This window comes from Anolis sagrei, chromosome 6, assembly GCF_037176765.1.
Source record: "Anolis sagrei isolate rAnoSag1 chromosome 6, rAnoSag1.mat, whole genome shotgun sequence".
Classification (NCBI taxonomy): Eukaryota; Metazoa; Chordata; class Lepidosauria; order Squamata; family Dactyloidae; genus Anolis; species Anolis sagrei.
The window spans coordinates 23013217-23035445 of record NC_090026.1 but is presented as its reverse complement, the minus strand read 5'-3'; the positions used below and the strand labels follow the sequence as shown (position 1 = coordinate 23035445).

Genomic DNA, 22229 nt, shown 5'->3' with positions numbered 1-22229 from the left:
TCAACAAGCTGACCTCAATTATTTTCCTTCACTCATCTTCTCTATGGCCCCATTTACACTGACCATTTAATGCATATTCTAACCAGTATTGAAGAAAGTGTTTTCGCTGTGCAAATGATTACCATACATAGGAAATCCTTTAACCCAGCATTTCTCAACCTGGGGGTCAGGACCCCTGCAGGGGTCACAAAGGGAAGTCAGAGAGGTTGGTCATGGGGGTCTCTGTGTGGGAAGTTTGGCCCTATTCTATCATTGGTGGAGTTCAAAATGCTCTTTGATTGTAAGTGAACTATAAATCCCAACAACTACAACTCCCAAATGTCAAGGTCTATTTTCCCCAAAGTCCACCAGTAATCACATTTGAGCATATTGAGTATTTGTGTCAAGTTTGTTCCAGATCCACCATTGTTTGAGTCCACAGTGCTCTCTGGAAGTAGGTGAACTACAACCCCAAAACTCAAGGTCAGGCATCCTCAAGCTGCAGCCCTCCAGCTGTTTGGGCCTCCAACTCCCAGAAGCTGTAATAGGCTTGTTCAATCATCGGGAATTCTGGGAGTTGAAGGCCTAAACAGCTGAAGGGCCGCAGTTTGAGGATGCCTGCTCAAGGTCAATGTCCACCAAATCCTTCCTCTATCTTTTCTTGGTCATGGGATTTCTGTGTGCCAAGTTTGGTTCAATTCCATCATTGGTGGAGTTCAGCATGCTCTTTGATTGTAGGTGAACTATAAATCCCAGCAAACTGCAACTCCCAAATGACAAAATCACCACCACCACCCCCCTAACCCCATCAGTATTCAAATTTGGGCATATCGGGTATTTGTGTGAAATTTGGTTCAGTGAATGAAAATACATCCTATATATCAGATACTTACATAACAATTCATAACAGTAGCAAAATAACTGTTATGAAGTAGCAACAAAAATAATTTTATGGTTGGCGGGTCACCACAACATGAGGAACTGTATGAAGGGGTTTAGGAAGGTTGAGAAACACTGCTTTAGCCAATTTGAGTCCCAGATGATGATTACCCAAACGGCAGAGCACTGATGTACATTGAGGACTTTCTTTCGCACTCTTTTGTGGGAGTTTGTTGCCTGGTTGTCACGGTTTGGAAACAACTAAATGATCAGTGTAAATGGGGCCTATCATGCAAGCACTGGACCAGCATCAGAAATCGGCGCAGAAGCAGAACTAATATGTCCGGGAGTGACCTTGGCACATCCTTCGCACTCTGCCGGCTTCGCAGCCCCTGTTCGTCACCAATACCACCCACACTGTCACGGCTTTAGCAACTGCTTTAAACCCCATAGTTTTTAATCTGCAGAGGGTCGTGAGGCAGAAACAAAAGACCTGGGGTTGTAATCCTTTGATTGAGCCACATTAGCCAAGGAATAGCCAGAATTTCCACCTCTCAGCCCTTGCCCCCCTCCTTCTCCAGCTCTTCGGACAATGTGGACCCACGTTAATCCGCTTGAAATTGGCAATCAAATCCAGCTGTTCTCCAGTACCCAGCCCCACTTCCCCTGAGCTTCAGTCCTCATTCCACTCAGGACCCTGTTTTCCTTTTAATCCGTTTATTCCTGCCCATATGTTGCTCTCCGCAGCGGCGATTATAAAGTGGATAAGCGGCTTTTGGCAGAGTTGGATTTGAGCTGTCAGACTGTTTCTCTGACCTCTGCAAATGTCGCCAGACCAGACCCGCTTGCTGTTTGGGCCACAAGAAATGCCAGCACACAGATCCTGAGAGAATCCTAGACGAGGAATTCTTTATTGGAGGGTATTTGGGTTGGATTTCTGAGGCAAGGATGACAGGCATCTGCTAAATACAGCAAGCTGCTTGCAGGGATGGGTAAATGGAACTGGGATAAAGCAGAGCTTGGGAAGTTACTCTTCTTTGACTCCAATTCCCAGAATCCCCTCCTTACCAGAATGAGGTAGAAGATTTGGGGCATTGGAATCCAAACAGTAACTTTTCCATGCTCTTTTTTGGGTATTACAATAAGCTTTGCAATCCAACGTATTTGCTGTGATTTTCTTTGTACTCATCCTAGTCTCCCCATCAGGATACTTCCATCTTTCATATACCCACCCTTTTGCCCTGTCCGGTCCCTTGTAAACTGAAGTTTGGCCTCATCCTCCAGTTCAGACTGGGATTTGCTGTTGAATTCTGTACATTTTGTTTTGAAAGTGCAGCAGCAGCATATATTTGGTCCATGAAATTAGAGGAGATTGGATAACTCCCATCAGCGTGACATCATCCTCACGAATTCTGCAAGGCAAACACCATAAAACAACATCAGTTGGTTGGGACTTGGATTAGTGGCAGGCTTTTGTGGAAAATGTCCAGGGTCTCACTTAACAGAATGAGCAGAAAGCAAGGTGCCAAAGACAGCAGGGCCATCTGGACAAATTTTATAGGCATAGGGCAAAGGGTGCCATTATTGGAAGTACAGGAAGCCCTTGCTTATCTGACAGGTCTGGGACTGCAGCACTGTCAGAAAGTGAAATCGGCTGAAAAGTGGAATCCAATTGTTTTTGTTTTAGCTTACAAATGCATTTGGGCTGCTAAACCACACAAATAACACACTACAGTATACTATAGCATCCATATATACAGTTCCAACTGAACCTTGTAGGCAAGAAGAGCTGGTGAAAAAGTACTATTTATTTATTTATGATATTTATATCCCACCCTTTTCACCCCAAAGAGGACTCAGAGCTGCTTACAAGTTACATGTAAATAAAATATATTATATTATTAGCATAGCACAATATTAGTATTATATATTACTATATTGTACTATACCACTATCGACATGTAATATATAATCTATAATTATTGTGGCTTTGAAAAATCCCTGAGCATCATGGGTATCTGCCAGGTGTAGGATTTCTTCAGCCTTCTTTGTCCACTAGATGTTCTTGAGTTCTCTTGTCCTTCTTTGGACCTCAGCTTTTGCACTGGCATAGATCTTTTTCTTAGCAGCACAGTTGATGTCTCTCTGCCATCTTTGGAAGGTTTCCTTTTCTTGACAATTAGCTGTTGGATCTCACCATGGCAGATACCCATGACGCTCAGGGATTTTTCAAAGCCACAAAGGTCATCTACGGACCAAGAAACCATGGCATACGGCCTCTACACTCATCAGATGGAACCAAACTCCTGAAGGACCAAAACTCAATTGCACTATGTTGGAAAGAACACTACCAAAGCCTCTTGAACCGCAGCTCCAATGTGGCCAAAGAGGTTCTCTCACAAATCCCACAACAACAAACCAGGGATGGGCTTACAGCACTGCCTACTTTGGAAGAAGTCAGCAATGCTATCAGCCAACAAAAAAAATAACAAAGCCAGTGGACCTGATGGGATCCCTGCTGAAATCTTTAAATAGAGAGGACCTGAGCTGACACAACAACTCCACCAGCTCATAGAAAAAGTGTGGGTGACCGAGAAAATCCCAGCATATTTCAAGGATGCCACCATCATCACCCTCTTCAAAAAAGGGAAAAGAACAGACTGCGGAAACTATCGAGGTATCTCCCTTCTAACCTCCACTGGGAAAATCCTCCCAAGAATCCTTGCAAACCACCTTCTATCCCTCTCAGAATACACCCTCCCAGAATCCCAGAATGGCTTCCGCCCCTCCAGAGAAACAGTGGACATGATCCTGGAAGACTATCCTACTCAGCCAATGAGGGATCGCCTAAGTAAGTAAGTATATAATTATTATATTGTATTATTAGTAGTATTATATTGTATTACAATATTGTGATCAATATTATATGTACATACAATATATTATATTATTAGCATAGCACTGTATTAGTATTATATATTATTATATTGTACTATATCACTATACTGCAACATTATTAGTAATAGTACATGTAATATATAATATATAATTATTTATTTATTTATTTATTTATTTATTTATTATTTGCATTTATTGACCGCCACTCTCAGCCCGGAGGCGACTTGTGGCGGTGTACAAAACATAGAACATAAAGACAACAATTACAATAAATCAAAGTCAAACACACATCTTACTAACAACAACTAATTAAGCTAAAAATCCGCTTCGTCTTGTTTAGGTCATAATCCGTCTCGTCGTCTTAGTCCATTCCGGTGGTCATTCCAAAACACAGCACTTAATTGAAGGCCTTTTCAAAGAGCCAGGTTTTCAGGCCCTTACGGAAGGCCATGAGGGAGGGCGCCTGTCTAATTTCCGCAGGGAGGGAGTTCCACAGCCGGGGGGCCACCACCGAGAAGGCACGTTCTCTAGTCCCCGCCAAGCGTGCCTGTGAGGCAGGCGGGACCGAGAGAAAGGCCTCCCTGGATGATCTCAAGGACCTCGTGGGCTGATAGGCCGAGATGCGGTACTCAAGGTATTTTGGGCCGGAACCGTTTAGGGCTTTGTAGGTTAGCACCAGCACCTTGAATTGGGCCCGGTAGCTAATCGGCAGCCAGTGGAGCTGGGACAGCAAGGGCGTTGTGCGCTCCCTGCGTCCCGCTCCGGTTAACAACATGGCTGCCGCGCGCTGGACTAGCTGGAGCTTCCGGGCCGTCTTCAAGGGCAGCCCCACGTAGAGAGCATTGCAGTAGTCGAGGCGGGATGTGACCAAAGCGTGTACCACCGTGGCCAAGTCAGACTTCCCAAGGTACGGGCGCAGCTGGCGCACGAGCCGAAGCTGTGCAAATGCTCCCCTGGTCACCGCCGAAACCTGGGGATCCAGGCTCAGCGATGAGTCCAGGGTCACACCCAAGCTGCGAACCTGCGCCTTCAAGGGGAGTGCGACCCCGTCCAGCACAGGCTGTAACCCTATACCCTGTTCGGCCTTGCGACTGACCAGGAGTACCTCTGTCTTGTCTGGATTTAATTTCAGTTTGTTCACCCTCATCCAGATCGTCACAGCGGCCAGGCACCGGTTCAGGACTTCGACAGCCTCCTTAGTAGCAGGTGGGAAGGAGTGACAGAGTTGGACGTCATCTGCGTACAGGTGACACCGCACCCCGAAACTCCGGATGATCTCACCCAGCGGCTTCATGTAGATGTTAAACAGCATGGGGGACAGTATGGAGCCCTGAGGAACACCACAGGTCAAAGGCTGTGGTGTTGAACAGGAGTCCCCCAATAACACCTTCTGGGTACGACCCTCCAGAAATGACTGGAGCCACCGTAAAACGGTGCCCCCAAGACCCATCTCTGCAAGGCGTCCCAGAAGAATACCGTGGTCGACGGTATCGAAGGCCGCTGAGAGGTCCAGAAGCACCAACAGGGACACACTCCCCCTGTCTAGCTCCCGGCGGAAATCATCCACTAAGGCGACCAAGACCGTCTCGGTACCATGTCCCGGTCTGAAGCCAGACTGTGCCGGATCCAGATAATCCGTGTCTCTCAAGAATACCTGGAGTTGTGAGGCCACCACGCTTTCCATGACTTTGCCCAAGAAGGGGAGATTGGAAACAGGCTGAAAGTTGTCAAATTTAGTGGGGTCCAATGATGGTTTCTTCAACAGCGGCTTTATAATAGCCTGTTTTAGGCTCGCTGGAATCGTGCCTTCCCGAAGGGAGGCATTAACCACCACCGTTACCCACTCGGCCAATCCCCCTCTGGCCTCTTTCAGAAGCCAGGATGGGCAGGGGTCTAGGATGGACGTGGTGGGCCTCATTCCTCCAAGTATCTTGTCCACATCCTCGGGTTTCACAAGCTGAAAAGAATCCATCAAAATAGTACAAGCAGGTGCTTGTGTCACATCCACAGAGACTGCATTTAATGTGGCGTCCAGCCCAGAACGGATCAAAGCGACTTTGTCTGCGAAGAACCGAGCAAATGCTTCACAGCGCGTGTCCGAGTTGTCAGGGCTCCCACCTGAGGTAGGGGGAGTTAAAAGACCTCTGACAATCCGAAACAACTCCGCCGGACGGTTTTTTGCAGACGCAGTAGTGGCCGCAAAGAAAGTTTTCTTTGCGGCTTTTATTGCCGCGGCATATGCCCTTAAAAAGGACACAAACCGTGCTCGATTTGGCTCGCTTGGATCCGAGCGCCACACACTCTCTAGTTCCCTCTTCCTTCGCTTCATCGCTGCCAGCTCCTCAGTGAACCAAGGAGCTGGTTTAGCTCAGTTACTTGAGAGGGGACGTTCCGGAGCGATCCTGTCAATTGCCCTGGTCATCTCCCCATTCCAGAGAGCGACCAAGGCCTCGACATGGTCACCTACCGAGGTGGCGGGAAAATCCCCAAGAGCCGTCAGGAATCCGTTCGGATCCATAAGCCTCCTGGGGCGGACCATCTTAATGGGTCCTCCACCTTTGCGGAGGTTAGGAGGCGCAGTGAGCCTAAATCTGATCAGGAAGTGGTCGGTCCATGGCAACGGAGAGATGGACAACTCCTCCACACCGCCACCTTGCTCCCATCCCTGACAGAAAACCAAGTCCAATGTGTGTCCAGCGCAGTGGGTGGGGCCAGTTATTTGTTGGGACAGCCCCATGGTTGCCATGGCAGACATGAAGTCCTGAGCCGCTCCTGAGAGGGCCGTCTCGGCATGGATGTTGAAGTCCCCCAGCACAAGGAGCCGTTGGGACTCCACCACCAGGTTCGAGACCACCCCCGCTAGCTCAGGCAGGGAGACTGTAGTGCAGCGAGGTGGACGGTACACTACAAGAATCCCTATTCTGTCCCGGTCACCCACCCTCAGGTGGACGCATTCGAAATTTCCTCAGCTTGGTTCAATTCCATTGTCAGTGGAATTCAGAATGCTCTTTGATTGTAGGTGAACTATAAATCTCAGCAGCTACAACTCCCAGATATCAAGGTCTATTTTCCTCAACCCCCACCAGTGTTCACATTTGGGTGTATTGGGTATTTGTGCTAAATTTCGTCCAGTGAATGAAAATACATCCTGCATACCAGATATTTACATTACGATTCATAACAATAGCAAAATCCCAGTTATGAAGTAGCAACAAAAATAATTTTATGGTTGGGGGTCACCACAACATGAGGAACTGTATTAAAGGGTTGTAACATTAGGAAGGTTGAGAAACATTGCTCTATGAATTCGCGAGTTTCAAATTACCCATACGCTCCTGCCGATCTCATTTGGTAGACACTCCCAGTTAGTCCTCTGTAATCCTACTGTTTCAGTTGCTTTTAAAATGCCCTGTTTTCTTTTCCTCCTCCTACACCCTCTTATGCTCAGTTTCCTTCAATTGCTGCAAACTGAATTCGAAGCGCAAAAACAGTTCCTACTCAACTAACTTAGCAAGGAGAGAAGGCTGCAAAATATTGTCCTTCTCACCAGAGGCAGCCCTACGTAATTTTCCATGGTAAGCAAACAGTATTTTGGTCCCCCCCGTCCCCCCAACCAATCACTGATATATATTTTCTGTTTGTCGTGGGAGTTCTGTGTGCCATATTTGATTCAATTCTATCATAGGTGGAGTTCAGAATGCTCTTTGATTGTAAGTCAACTATACATCCCAGTAACTATAACTCGCATATGCCAGGGTCTATTTTCCCCCAAGAGCGCCTCAAGAGCGCCCCTGGGCAAAATAAACTATACTGCAAATGCTTACTTTGCGTAATGGGTTGAACCGCCCCTGCTTCTCACTAGGCCCAGGCAAAAGCAAACTATTGTTCCCTCAACTAGTTTATTGTTCTTCTACAATTTAGGGTTTTATTTAATTTTTGTTTGAAGAACTGCACTGTATCTTCCTGAAGGGAAAACTGTACAGATACTTATTTGGGAACTAGGAATTTAGTAAATCTTGACAGAAATGTGACCCATACAAAATTCAGCTCTGTTCCTACTTTATCTTGCTAGCCTTTAAAACCAAAAATTAAACTCCTCAAGGATTTCTTAGAATTGGAGAGGAAAATCCCTATTCTCTGGCCCTCATTTACAATCTCTATGCATCCTGAACAATCTATTATCCAAACTCATTTAATCCTTTATCTTTTCACTGTGTCCTTCCAAAGTCTATCCTCTTAGACCTTGAATGCTTTAACTCTTCGCCCTATGTCCCACTAAGTGTATAATCTCCGCCCCCAAATCATATCTTTCCCAATCATCCCTTACCCTCAAAATCCACTGTCCCATCTCCATTGACGTCTGCTTCCTTCACCACGTCAGCAATCTCACGTGGGGTTAAGCGCTCCCCCATCAACCGTTGCATGGCTTGATACAACTCGTCCAAGGTGATCTCCCCATCTCCATTTGTATCAAACTGGAAAGTTAGAGCAGGGTTTGAGGGTGAGCAGAGCTTCAACATGACCATTATAATTACAAATCTTAGCCAAGATTGGGTAAAGGTAAAAGTTTTCCCCTGGCATTAAGTCTAGTTGTGTCTGACTCTAGGGGTTGGTGCTCATCTCCTTTCTAAGATGAAGAGCTGGCTTTGTCCATAGACACCTCCAAGGTCATGTGGCCAGCATGACTGCTTGGAGTGTTACCTTCCCGCAGAAGCAGTACCTATTGATCTACTCACATTTGCATATTTTTGGACTGCAAGGTTGGCAGAAGCAGGAGCTCACCCCATTCCCCAGATTCAAACTGCTGACCTTTTGGTCAGCAAGTTCAGTAGTTCAATGGTTTAACCCGCTGTACCACTGAGGGCTCCTAGCCAAGATTATGTATTACAAATATTGGGTTCACTTATATCAGGCATATTAGTCTGGACCAGCCTGTAGGTGTTGAGTCTGGAGCTATTGTTCAGACGTGCTGGGAATGCATTGGCCCCACTGGATTGTCACTTCCTCCATGTTGCTGCTACCACTACAATTAGAGCTCCATCTGAACCTTTGACCCCTGCAATCACATCCACTGATGTAAGAACTGGGCACCTGGATTACCATCAGGAAGGAGGGGGTCAATCTCCCCACCTTATTATTGGTCTCAATCACACTGTGCCCTGTTTTGACATAACACATATGACAGGCTATGGCCAGATCCCTTGATGAAGCTCTGTGGCTGACTATGAACAGCAACAACATGGATGTGAACCTGTGCTGGTTCAGCTGTACCAGAAGCTTCCACTTTATTTGCCTTGTATTAAGTGTTTGCTTGCAGCCCAAGGCTTGGGATTTTGCAGAAGGGTGGCTTCCTGTTAAAGTTTGCAGTTATAGGGCAGGCCACCTGTCCATCATCATTAGGTTCCTTAGTTCCGCCCCCTTTTGGGTTTTCAGAAGAGAAGGGAGCCATTTTTAGTCAGTCACACACAAGGAAGCTAGTCTATAGGACGCAGACAGCTCGTCCCATAGGAAAAGGTTCATTCCTCAGAATCATCCGGGAATCATCCAGGGAAATAGGAACAGAAGGAAAAGATCCTAAAGGCTCTGGCTGAGAGCTCACAGCACCAGAGGGGAAAACAGCCCTAAAGTTCCCACAGGACAGCATTACTGAACCACTGAATTCCAGCTGGAATATCTTCAAGCCTTGGCTGGTAGGTTTACTCGATGTCCAGAGGCATTTGGGATTGGTAGTAAGACCTAGACCAGCGAGGCCCAGATAATAGACAGCCTGGGAGAGATTATAAAGGGTTCTTCCTCATGCTGAGAAAGTACAGTTAAGACTAGAATAAGAAAACCTTGAAGTGTTGTTTGAAGATTTGTTATTTGTTCCTTAATAAAGACCTTGTTGTACCATTAAAGACTCCAAAGACCATCACTTCAGGAATTCCCTAAGAATCTCTCTTTGAGGCTTCCCACTGGGTTTAAAGTATACATCCTATAGAATAAAGACAATTTGTTCAGACCCAGTGCGCGACAGAACAGAATCATTCCCTTTTCCTTCACTGATCAGGGAAAGGAAGATTGTGGAGGTCTCCAACTGGACAGGAAATTGGTCCAAATTGAACTTTATTCGGCTGTCCAGACTGCTCTGAAGGCACAGGACACTCCAGTGGTTCAATGTTCCACCATACCCCCAAAGAAAACTGTGTTAGCAGATTATTGCTAACATTGCAGTGGCACAGTGGGTTAAACCCTTGTGCTGCTGAACTGCTGACCTGAAGGTTGGCAGTTCGAATCATTGAGACAGGTGAGCTCCTGTCTGTTCAGCTCCAGTTCCTGCCAACCTAGCAGTTCAAAAACATGAAAATGAGAGTAGATAAATTGGTACTACTTCAGCACGGAAAGGCAAAGAGATACTCCAAGCAATCTTGCTGGCCACACAACCAGGAGGTGACAACCAAGGCTCCTCAGCTTGAGAATGGAGAAAGCATCTCCTCAAAACCAGAGATGAGCACTGCCTCCAGAAGCTGGAAATGTAAAGGAGAAGCCTTTGGCTTTGTTTGTGTTTGTGTGTTATTGTATATGATTGTAAAGGCATTGAATGTTTGCTTATGTATATAAAATGCTGCAATCAGCTCTGAGTCCCTTATGGGAGAAGAGCGGAATATAAATAAAGTGTATTATTATTGTGGGAAACCTACATGACAATTTTCAGTTTCCCCTGGGATCGCTGTTGACCTGCACCATGATTGGATAAGACTGAAGGAAACACCCTTATTAGAGGGGAATCTATGCATTCACATACGCCGAAGAAATCCCCACAGAATCTTGGCATAAGGATTACTAAATCACATTTTCAGTTGTAAAGAAACAAGAACTGTGCTTTCTTATTAAAAAGACTCAAAATGTGAGTTGAAAGATTCCTAAAAGAACTTCCTAACTGTGAGAGCTGTTCAGCAGTGGAACTCTGTGCCTAGGAGTGTAGTGGAGGTCCCATCTTTGGAAGCTTTTAAGCCGATGCTAGATGACCATCTGTCAGGGGTGCTTTGAATGTAATTTTCCTGCTTCTTGACAGGGGGTTGTACTGGATGGCCATGAGATTTCTTCCAACTCTATGATTCTATTTTAATGATGGAGTTCAACTACAATAACAAAGGTTGACAGATAGAACTGCTGGGCTTAAATTTATTACTAGTCCTAACAAAATCAGATTCAATGGATCAATGAACATGCCTTTGGTCAACACTTATGGAAATCAATGGGGTCTACTTGATTTGAAACCGGTATGTTGAATTAGTCCCTCGCCCCAGTTATTGTCCTGCCCCATCCTACCCCACGGCATCCTACCTCACCTCCTTAAAAGCATCCCTCATCTCCTGAAGTCCAATCATGCCTGCCGTCTCTGCCAGAAGCTTTGGCGTCATCATCTCTACAAAGTCCTCAAAATCCACGCGACCCCCAACTGCAGTGAAAGAAGCCATATAGCTTAGAGTAAGCATCAAAAACCATTTCCTAACACAATACCCTGGCTTCCCCTTTGAATTGCTTAATTTGGCCCAGGGGTGTGTGATGGCCAATCAACAGTCCCAAATACTGCAATTGCTAAAGTGACTTATATAAGTAATCTGCTACATTTAATTCCCTCCAACAATCCCATGAAGTAGATGAGGATGAGAGGGTGTCCAAAGTTGCTTAGTGTGTTTTTCTCTCAGAAGGATCTTGAAGTGGGAGTCCCAAGCTCCTGTCTGACACATTACAAAAATCAAAAGCATCCGGGAGGGAAGTAATTATATATTTTATACTACATGTAATATAACTGATAATATTACAGTATAGTACAATATAGTAATATATAACACTAATATTGTGCTATGCTAATAATATAATATATTGTATACACATATAATATTGATAATATAATGTAATACAATATAATGCTACTAATAATAAAATATAACAATTTTATATTTCATATTACATGTAATATTACTGATAATATTACAGTATAGTAGTACAGTACAATATAGTAATATATCATACTAATATTGTGCTATGCTAGTAATATAATATATTGTATACACATATTATATTGAAAATATTATAATGTAATACAATATAATACTAACAATAACAAAATATAATAATTTCATATTTCATATTACATGTAATATTACTAATAATATTACAGTAGTGATATAGTACAATATAGTAATATATAATACTAATATTGTGCTCTGCTAATAAGATCATATATTATATACACATATTATATTGAAAATATTATAATATAATACAATATAATACTACTAATAATAAAATACAATAATTTTATATTTCATATTACATGTAATATTACTAATAATATTACAGTATAGTGGTATAGTACAATATAGTAATATATAATACTAATATTGTGCTATGCAATAATATAATATATTGTATGTACATATAACTTGTAATCTGCTTTGAGTCCCCTTCGGGGTGAGAAGGGTGGCATATAAATGGCATAAATAAATAAATAAATATCAGGAGCCCCAAACAATTATTTCCTTATTTTTATAAAAGTACAGTACAAGTCCTGAACCCTGTATCTGCAGGACCAGTATTCATGGTTTCATTCATCCATGTCTAACCAAATATATCCTCTCTAGGCATGTTCCAGGTTTCACAGTGTGACTCAAAGGTATCCTTCGGCTGGTAGGGTTTGCTTTGTGTATCTCCATGAAATTTGGGACTGTATCTCTGCAGATATGGGGGTTGTATTGTACTTCTTCCTTAGCATCTGTGTGCATTAGAAGGAAAGTAATAAGATAGGGTAATCTTGGATAACCTATTTGTAAGGAGATCATTGCGATAGTTTTCTGATACCTCTCCCCATGGATACTCTTCATATCTCGAAAAACACAAATCCACAAATACAAGCATGCCTCAAAAATGAAGTCTACTTCATCTCAGATAGACCTATATATCGGCTGGAACATTAAGGTTTTGAACCGCTAGTCTATCCCACTGGCATCTCCTTCACCAATTTCTACTACTCATAGCTCTCTTTTGCCTCTGAGATGGCAAACAAGTCACAGGTCATTTATTCCAAGCCATCCCTGGGTGGTGCCCTTCATCCATCTCCCTTCAGGATTTGAATCAGGCAATGTCTTCCCTAGCCACATGGATCCCATTCAGTTCATGAGAGAGAACATATCTCTTTTCAGATGAAGCTCATCTACAACTTTCATAATCTCAAACTCATAGCCATGATAGCCATGTGCATCCAACATCTGGAAGACCACCATTTTCCCCACCCCTGGTCTGGATATTAACCTCAAATGCTCAATTCTCACAGTCACTTACGATTCATATTGATCTGCTGTGATAACTCTATGAGTTCCATTTCCGTTGGCATGTATCCCATTGTCCTCATGAGGTTGCCCAAATCTTTGCAGCTGATGAAACCATCTTTGTCCTTGTCAAACTCCTCAAAGGCCTCACGAAGCTCTGGTTTGCCATTGTCATCATGGAAGTGTTAAGTGGGGAAAAAAGAAGTAAAAAAACGAATTAAGGAAAAAGTAGGATTCCTAATCAATGAAAAAATCTGTCCTACAGAGGGTTGGAATCTGGCTTGCAGTAAGCTTCAGTGATGTCCTTTGGGATCAGGTTTATGGAAAGTGGTGGAATGGGGAATCCAGCCTTCCATTAAATGTGTGAAGACTTGGAGAGGAATGGCCATCTTTCTTCCCTTTTTCTGAAGCTTATTTTTCTCAAAATATTTTTGAAGGGGTATGGAATATTGTCTTTTACAATGATAAATACAATATGTAGGTAAAGGTAAGGGTTTTGCCCTGACATGAAGTCCAGTCGTGTCCAAATCTGGGATGTGTTGCTCATCTCAATTTCTAAGCTTCTGTAGAGACCTCCAAGGTCATGTGGCCGGCATAACTGCATGGAGCACCGTTATGTAAACAAGGCACTATTATATTTGCAAGCTATCCCACCACAACCACCACCACCACCACGCTCCTCCAGGTGACATTATTTCTAAAATCTAAATAGCAGAAAGTCAATTATGTAAGAAGCACGATTTAGTGGTTTGAGCACCGAACTACAATTCAAGACACCAGGGTTCAATTCCCTGTTTGGCCATGGAAACCGTCTGGGCAAGTCACATACAGTCTCATAAAACCCCCTACTTGACCCAATGGAGGAAACAATATTATGATTATTATCACTGCTAATGTTGGTGGTTTCTGTTGGTTTTAATATTTTTTGGAGGGCTTTCTTCGTGTTCCTCAAAACTTGGCAAAAACTTCAAATTCCTTATAGATCTAGTGTCCTGTACATTTTAGGATCTTGCAATTCTGTTTGCAATTATATATGTATTTTAAAAAGACATGAATGTGTAATGAGTACCTGAATAAAATGTAGATTTAATATATCAGACTTGTGCACCAGCTGAGCCCGTATCTTGGAAAGTCAGACTTGGCCAAGACAGTCCGAGCTCTTGTTACAGCTCGACTAGACTACTGCAACATGGTCTACGTGGCCTTTCCTTTGAAGACTGTTTGGAAGTTTCAAGTAGTCCGAAGGGCGGCAGCCAGGTTGCTCACTGGAGCAGTGTACAGGGAGCATACAACTCCCCTGTTGCGTCAGCTCCACTGGCTGCCAGTCTACTACTGAGCAGAATTCAAAGTACTGGCTTTGGCCTATAAATCCCTAATAGTTCCAGTCCAGCTTACCTGTCTGAACACAGCTCCCTTTATGAGCCAGCTAGAACACTAAGATCTCCTGGGGAAGTCCTGCTCTCGGTCCCACCGCCTTCGTAGGTGCGATTAGTGGGGATGAGAGACAGGGCTTTCTTGGTGGTGGCCTCTTGGCTGTGGAACTCTCCCCTGTGAGATTTGATCAGCCTCCTCCCTCCTTGCATTCAGGAAACAACTTAAGACTTAAATTATGGAAATATGAAAGTAACTAAAGACACCCGGGATTGATACAATGTCCAAATGTTTTATGTTATGTTTCTGATTGTCATTATAGTTTTATGGTTTTAATGGTTTTAATCTATTGTCATGTTGTTGATTTGATATGTGATGTTTTATACATGACAGACATTGAATTTTGCCAATGCGTATTTTGTGAACAGTTTTGAGTCCTCCCAGGGGTGAGAAAAGCAGTAAATAAATAAATAAATAAATAAAATATATCCTATATACTCGAGTATAAGCCTATTTTTTCCAGCATATTTTTATGCTGAAAAATACCCCCTCAGCTTGAGTGAGAATCCTGGCGGGAAGGTGTGGGGCTGAAAGAAGCCATTTGCGGGGCTTCTACCAGCTGCACGCCTCCTCCCCTTTTGACACAGCAACCCAGCTGGGTCTTTGTGCTGACTCTTTGTGGCCTCTCAGCAAAGCAACCCAGCTGGGTCGCTGTGCCGAGAGGGGAGAAGAGGGTGGTGTATGGCTCACCAGCTACACACCTTCCTGCCGGGCCAGGTCTGGCTTCTCGATACAACAACCCACTGGGTTGCTGTGCCAAGAGGAGAGGAGATGCTGCATGCCTTCCTTTTCTTCCCTCTCAGCACAGCGACTCAGCTGGGTCTCTGTGCCAAGAGAGGAGAGTAGAAGTTGCATGCCTCCATTAATGTAATTTTATGGGTATGTATTTTTATTTTGAAATTTACCAGTAGCCACTACATTTCCCACCCTAGGCTTGTAGTCAAGTCAATAAGTTTCCCCAGGTTTTTTGTGGTAAAATTAGGTGCCTTAGTTTATATTCAGGTTGGCTTATACTCAAGTATATACGGTAATACAGAATAGGTCCAGTGTCCTTTTTGCAGAAAAATCAGGAAAGCATGTGGTCTCACTATTACTTTACATGAATTGACAGTTTAGCTGATAGTCCTCTCCATCCTCACATTTAAGGGAAGGTTGGCAGGGATGGACAAACTACATTTATAGGAAGCTGGTCCTGATTGTACCATTACAGAACTCCCTCATGGACTTCCAAAGACTTGTCAAAAGTTCTTAGGACAAGAGTTTGAGAAACTTTCACTGAAGATCACATATCCATTCACATAAATTATTGCCAGGTTTTGAATATAGCAAAGAAGAGTGAAAATTCATAATGTGCTGGGTTGTCAGTTACAAATATAGTTATTAACAAAATTTATTGATTTCACTCAACTTAGACATTTGTTTCTGTAAAATTAACACAGTGCACACATTTCTATCTTCATGAAAGACCTACACAAAAATATAGGTTTTCCCCACTTCTTGGTGAGTCAATATAGAATAAAAGCTTTTCCAGATCACAAATGCAGGCAGAAGCAGCCCTAGGTAATTTTCAACAGTAAGCAAACAGTATTTTGTGCCCCCCCCCCCCCCCCTCAATCACTGATATATATTTTCTGTTCGTCGTGGGAGTTCTGTGTGCAATATTTGATTCAATTCCATCATTGGTGGAGTTCAGAATGCTCTTTGATTGTAGGTGAACTATACATCCCAGTAACTACAACTCGCATATGCCTATTTTCCCCTCGAGTGCCCCTGGGCAAAATCAACTATACTGCAAATGCTTATTTTGCGTAATGGTTGAGCCGCCCCTGAATGAAGGGCATCCCTTATAAAAAGTCCTACAAAGGACAAGCTTTCCAAATGAGAGAGACAATGTATAAAGGTGATCTGGCAACCATAATTTGCGTACACACATACATATGCACACTGTCCCACAAACTTACCTTCAATTTCATCTGCGCCAAGTTCCCGCTCCTGCAAATGAGACACAGAGACATTCATTGCAGAACATCCACCTTGGAAGGTTCTCACTCCAACCCACTCCCTAAAAAATCCTCCTATCTCTGAAACTAGAGAAATCAAGAATTTAGATGCTCGCATTCCTAAGCCATTGTTCCATTAAACTAACTGAATGCAACGCTTCAACATAGAGAGTGTTTCTCTTCCCCGGGGCCAGGCAAAATCATTGCATTGAACGGCCAGAAATGCAGCGATGCTCCATTTGTTGACAATTCGATATTTAGAGGTACGGAGAAGGACAAACTAGGTCCAATGATCAGAGCAAGAGAGAGAACATAAGAGCTATTGATCCTTGAAATTCAGCAACGCAAACCAACAAATACAGATTCCGCAAAAGAGCAAGCGCAAAGGACAGGAGTCTGGGGACAAGATGACCATTCCAGCCTGCCTCCAATAATCCACAGACATGATTCCAGAGAGAGACTCTTCCTCAAAACTTTAATTACATACAAGGTGAGTCCATATACAAGGGGAGATGGTAAGGAAAATAATAGAGGAATCTGTTAGCTACTTAGCCCAGGACAAGCTGGGATGGACAGAGTCTGCTTTGCAGAAAGAATCCAAGGGGAGACTTGAGGAGTCAAGAGTCCAAAAGACATTCGAGATGGACATTGCCAGCTATAAGACCCATAAGAGGGAAACCAACGTTGTGAGAGACACAAAGGGTGCATCAACACTATAGAATTAGGATCATGGGAGCTAAAGTTTTACAAGTTCTTTAGCCTTCTCTGCCAAAGAGTGATTCCATAGCAATGAGCTATGCCAGTTAATATGGTGTCAAACTGCATTAATTCGACAGTGTAGAGGTGCCCATAGTTTTCAGTGTGGAACTCATAATTTTTCATCATCCCACGGTATCACTATTGTGATGCAAAGACTATGGGGATTTTTTTTTAAACCCTCCTTTTTGCCAGATGTGAAAATGGAAACAAGAGCCCACAGCAAACCAACAATATTTCTTTCCAATTGATTTCAGCATAATTCTTTCCAATTGATTTCAGCATAGAACCCTAGAGTTGGAAGAGACCTCGTGGGCCATCCATTCCAATCCCATTCTGCCAAGATGCAGGAAAATCGCATTCAAAGCATCCCCGACTGATGGCCACCCAGCCTCTGTTTAAAAGCCTCCAAAGAAAGAACCTCCATCACACTCAGGGGCAGAGAGTTCCACTGCTGAACAGCTCTCACGGTTAGGAAGTTCTTCCTAATATTCAAGTGGAATCTCCTTTCCTGTAGCTTGAAGCCATTGTTCCGTACCCCTAGTCTCCAGGGCAGCGAAAAACAAGCTTATTCCCTCCTCCCTATGACTTCCCCTCACATATTTATACGTGGTCCTCACCATGTCTCCTCTCAGCCTTCTCTTCTGCAGGCTAAACATGCTCCTCTTAGGGCTTGTTTTCCAGACTCTCGATCATTTTGGTCACCCTCCTCTGGACACATTCCAGCTTATCAACATCTCTCTTAAATTGCAGACCGAATGCATTAAATCTAACCTACTAGATATTATCCAAAGAGAAATCAAGAATATTGGTTCTTCTCTTACTTCTTACACACAGCCCTCCTCCGCCCAGAACTTAAAGCCCCAGGACTCAATGCTGCAGCACCCTAGACAGCAAAGGGCCTGCCTAGTGCCAAAATTGGTTGCCGCAACCTCCTTTTGATGAAACTCCCCTGATCAAATAAAATGGGTAGTCCATCCTCTGTACTTTCATATATGAGAGCTTTTGGCCTGTCCCATAAAACAATCTTCATTGCCCACACCGCCCCAACTCCAAGATGTCCCATACCCCTTGCTTCTCAGCAATCCCCTTGCGAAGGAAGATGCAAGCCGGTCCGAGGGTGTTCTGCATGGCGTCCGGCAATGTGTGCCTTCGTCCGATGCCTGTCTAGTTTAGCAGGGAAAGAGATGGCTTTTGAAAAGAAGGTGATTTATGGAGTGGGGAAAGGGGATTATCTCTCCCTCTGGCTTCTGATCCTTTGCTCCATCCAGGCCTTTTTGCGCTCTTTCTGGCTGTGACATCTGCTGAATAAATCCCTTCTCCCTTCCCCAGATTAACTTTTAGCACATGGTGAGGACTGGGAGACAGGGTTCGCAGACTAAGTGAAGGGTGCTAAAGGGGCTCGAGAGTCAGGATGGGAATGCAAAAGATTCATAAAATAGCAAGCAGAGCTGTTGGTTTGTTTCGAAATTGTGATATTTTGCAGCTCTGCAGGAAGAGTAATAGTAGGATTGACCCACATCACCCCCATGCACAAGAATTCAGAATATTTTAGCTTCTTCAAACTGCTCCATTGCTTGTGCAACGTCTAGGATGAGTGTAGACCAGGCATGGGCAAACTTCGGCCCTTCAGGTGTTTTGGACTTCAACTCCCACAATTCCTAACAACCAATAGGTTTGCACCTCCCACATCCCACTGTTTTTTTTTTCTTGCTGATTAATAATGGTGATTGGTTCAGCTCAAAGTAGAGGCCACAGAGCATCCTACCAAACATGGTGCTGGCCCTAGTCTTCGTGATCATATATGACCCAGAAGATCTGCTCCCCCAGACACTGGAAGATTAATCTCAACTGAGATTAAAGACTTCATCGCATGAACCCCCATCCGCCCCAGTTTCCAAACACTTCTAAAACAATTCATAGATGAAGCAACACAAATCCCATCATATGACGCAGGGGGACTTTCATCTCTCGTCCATGCTGCTTTGTCTGTGAACTGTTTCCAAAGTGCAGAGAAACGGGAGGGAGGGGCGGAACTGGAACCAATTAGGAAACGTATTTGAGCTCCCAATGTGCTTGGAAACTGGAGAAAGCAGGGAAAAATACATGGGATAGGATCTGTCAAATTTGCCCGTGTTGAATCACTTCAGTGACATGGAGTAATGGGCACTCCTCTGGGCAGTCTCCTACTAAGCACTGATGCTCCATTTCTCTCCCAAAATCTGTTATTTATTATTATTATTATTATTTACTATATTTATATACCGCCCCTCTCAGCCCAGAGGCGACTCGGAGCAGTTCACAGTAATAATTTGATGCCTCAACAATTATAACAAGTAAAAACAATCAAGAAATTCTGTTAAAAACAATAGCGTATGATATAAAAAATATAAAAACTGTACAAAGCCTTAAAACATTATTGTGAGCATCTCCATGTCAAATGGTTATTCCATTGCGTTATCAATTAGTTCCATCATTCCGTTTAGCTATGCCGTATTTGGGAAGGTCTGGTCAAAAAGCCAGGTTTTCACCTTTTTTGAAAAGTCAGGAGGGAGGGAGCCGATCTTATATCTCTAGGCAGGGCGTTCCACAGTCGAGGGGCCATCGCTGAGAAGGCCCTGTCTCTCGTCCCCGCCAGATGCATCTTTGAAGAAGGCGGGAGCGAGAGCAGGGCCTCCCCAGAAGATCTTAACATCTCCTTCTTATGAACGATGTGTCCTGTCTCCTTGAGAGTAAGGGGTTTGGGAGGGAAAAACAAAGGAGCCCATGGAAAGAAATGGTGTCTGTCTTAATAACGACGTCTCCAGCCTCCTCTAAGCAGACAGTTGAGCTGGGAGGAGGTGATCCTGTGTGATAGCGTTAAGTAAATTCTCAGTCTCCTTTAAAGATGGACTGCCACACAAAGAAAACATTTACACATGCAAAGAAGACAGTTTTACCCACTTCCCCCAGCTCCACCTGATGGAGTCCTAAGCTTAAGCATACCTGTTGAAATTGTGGAATGGCTCGTGCCCAATCTGGGTCAAGGAGGACATGTTAGGAAGGAGAGAAGATAACAGTTAGGGAGGTGGATCCAGGTCATTCCGATCTACTCTCAGGTCTTCAGCCATCCAGGTGTTAGTATTATGAGAGAGATGAAGGTGTGTTGTGTAGGACCCAGGTGGGATGCTGTCTTCAATGAGAACCTTTGGCTTTCTTTCACAGCTGCCATGGTGACCAGGTAAATTCTCCCTTCTCCCTCATTGGTTGCTAGGAGCTGGAAGAACCAGAGAGTGAGGAAGAGAGAGAGAGAGAGAGGCTGGTGCCGGGAAGATGGGCAGCAGGGTTTGGGGGGAGCTTGGATGATGGGAGAGGAGGCTGATAAGGCAGGGGTCATGTGCATCGCTGGAGGGTTGCTAGGAAGGGATTGAGGATCGGCATGAAGGGGAAGGGCATTTGTGGGGAGGGGAACAAACGGTGGTCTGCTTAGGTAATATTAATCTCTGGGTGTTGTGTTCAAACTTGTAGTATATATTTAGATGGAAATGTGTATTTGTTTACGTGCTTGTGTTAAAGTGGGTGTCATTCTGCTGATTGGGTCCCTAGACATTTCATCTGTCCCAAAGTCCTAACATTATAGTGCCACTGGGATCAAATGTCAACAACATAGAAGGGAACAGAATGTTAGAAAAAATTGAATTTATCATAGTTTAGGTTAGAATATTTGTCTAAAATCAAAGTGTACAAGTAACATATTACAAAAGAAGTTGAAATCATGTAGATATTACAATATTATATTATATTAATGAAATATTATTTGGAGAGAGGAGCTACATGTTTTCGTAATGAATATACAATTAATTTCAAAATAATGCAATAGTAATATATTCACCCAGCATTGTTTGTATCTTATCAGGGACAAAGGGGGAAGCACTGTCTTCTCTGACTGTTAGGTTCCGTCTATGGTTTCAGACAAAACTTGGGAAAGTTACATTACGGCCTCCAATATTTCACAGATGAAAACGGGGACATGTGTGATCAAGTAACATAACATAAGGAGATAAAGCCCACAAGCTAGAAGAGGCTGCAGAAGTTTGCTTTTGTCAGAGCCTACAGGGAAAGACAAGTTTCTCTTCTCTCAGCCTCTTTTGACTTAACTGAGTGCAAACTATTTTTTACACTTCGAACTCAGTTTGCAGCAACTGAAGTAATCTGAGGACAAGTGCTGAAAGTGGGAGAAGGAAAGAGAAACTTGAATATTTTAATAGTAACTGAAAAAGTGGGACCACAGAGGGTTAATCAGGGCTGCCCCATCCATACTGAGATAATTGGAGAGTATAATGCAGCTCCCAGAAGCCATTGACCATGTTGGATGATAGGGCGCTTCCAGACAGCACTAAATCACAAGGTTTTAAACAGGGGCAAAAAATCCCGGTACTTCAGAAGAGGTCCACATACAGACTTGTTGGTCCCGGGATTTCTGCCTCCATTGTCCAGACTTGGTGCTTTGTTGTGAGATTTAGAGGCTCCCAAGATGGTCACTGCAGAACTTCTGCAGAAAAGTTTGGCGTTTTTGTAAAAAATCCCTCACGATGTGGATATGCAGGTATGCGGAGATTCGGATATGCAAATCGCCACAAAGTTCCATTCTTTGTCCTGACCAGAGAAAATGTGTGCTCTACACACATTTCATGAAATTTCTGGCACACAAACAAAGTTTTTGCCTTCTACTAAAGTGTCACCTTCTTTTTAGGAACCAACCAATCAGGAAAAGACATCTAAAACCCGGGAACAAACCTAGATTTAAAAAATCCTGTGATTTCCAAGTGCAGGGACTTATAGACATGAGAAGATCCACATATTCGGCTCAAAACCGCAATATTCCCGCACCTGGAAATCTGGTGTTGTTTGCCTTTTGTAGTGATTGCTTCCGCATTTGCAGGGAACGGCGTCTGGCCACCCTCCTGTTTGATGCGGAAGCTTCTGGGATAAA

At 43.7% G+C, this 22229-nt stretch overlaps 2 protein-coding genes across 2 annotated transcripts in view; one reads left to right on the top strand and one right to left on the bottom strand.

The window, feature by feature from the left end:
* Window positions 1-1741: 1741 nt before the first annotated feature.
* On the bottom strand, window positions 1742-18507 carry LOC132777970 (calcium-binding protein 5). Its single transcript, XM_060780548.2, has 6 exons — window positions 18326-18507; window positions 16463-16493; window positions 13084-13227; window positions 11088-11197; window positions 8084-8231; window positions 1742-2270 (listed from the first exon to the last, which is right to left on the bottom strand). The coding sequence occupies exons 1-6, from the start codon at window positions 18386-18388 to the stop codon at window positions 2245-2247; spliced, it is 522 nt and encodes a 173-aa protein (XP_060636531.1). The 5' UTR covers window positions 18389-18507; the 3' UTR covers window positions 1742-2244.
* LOC132777969 (uncharacterized) overlaps window positions 16873-22229 on the top strand; it is a 15235-nt gene continuing 9878 nt past the window's right edge. Inside the window, exon 1 of the mRNA XM_060780547.2 lies at window positions 16873-16991. The gene's annotated coding sequence lies outside the window, so the exon portion shown is untranslated. The remainder of the gene's footprint in view (window positions 16992-22229) is intronic.

Excerpts from the sequence above, each read along its gene's own strand:
- LOC132777970 (XM_060780548.2), bottom strand. The coding sequence starts at position 18,388 with ATGCAGAACACCCTCGGACCGGCTTGCATCTTCCTTCGCAAGGGGATT. Across the intron at positions 16,494-18,325 it reads GGATTGCTGAGAAGCAAGGG|GAGCGGGAACTTGGCGCAGA; the intron begins GTATGGGACATC and ends TCTCATTTGCAG. Across the intron at positions 13,228-16,462 it reads TGGCGCAGATGAAATTGAAG|AGCTTCGTGAGGCCTTTGAG; the intron begins GTAAGTTTGTGG and ends ATGGCAAACCAG.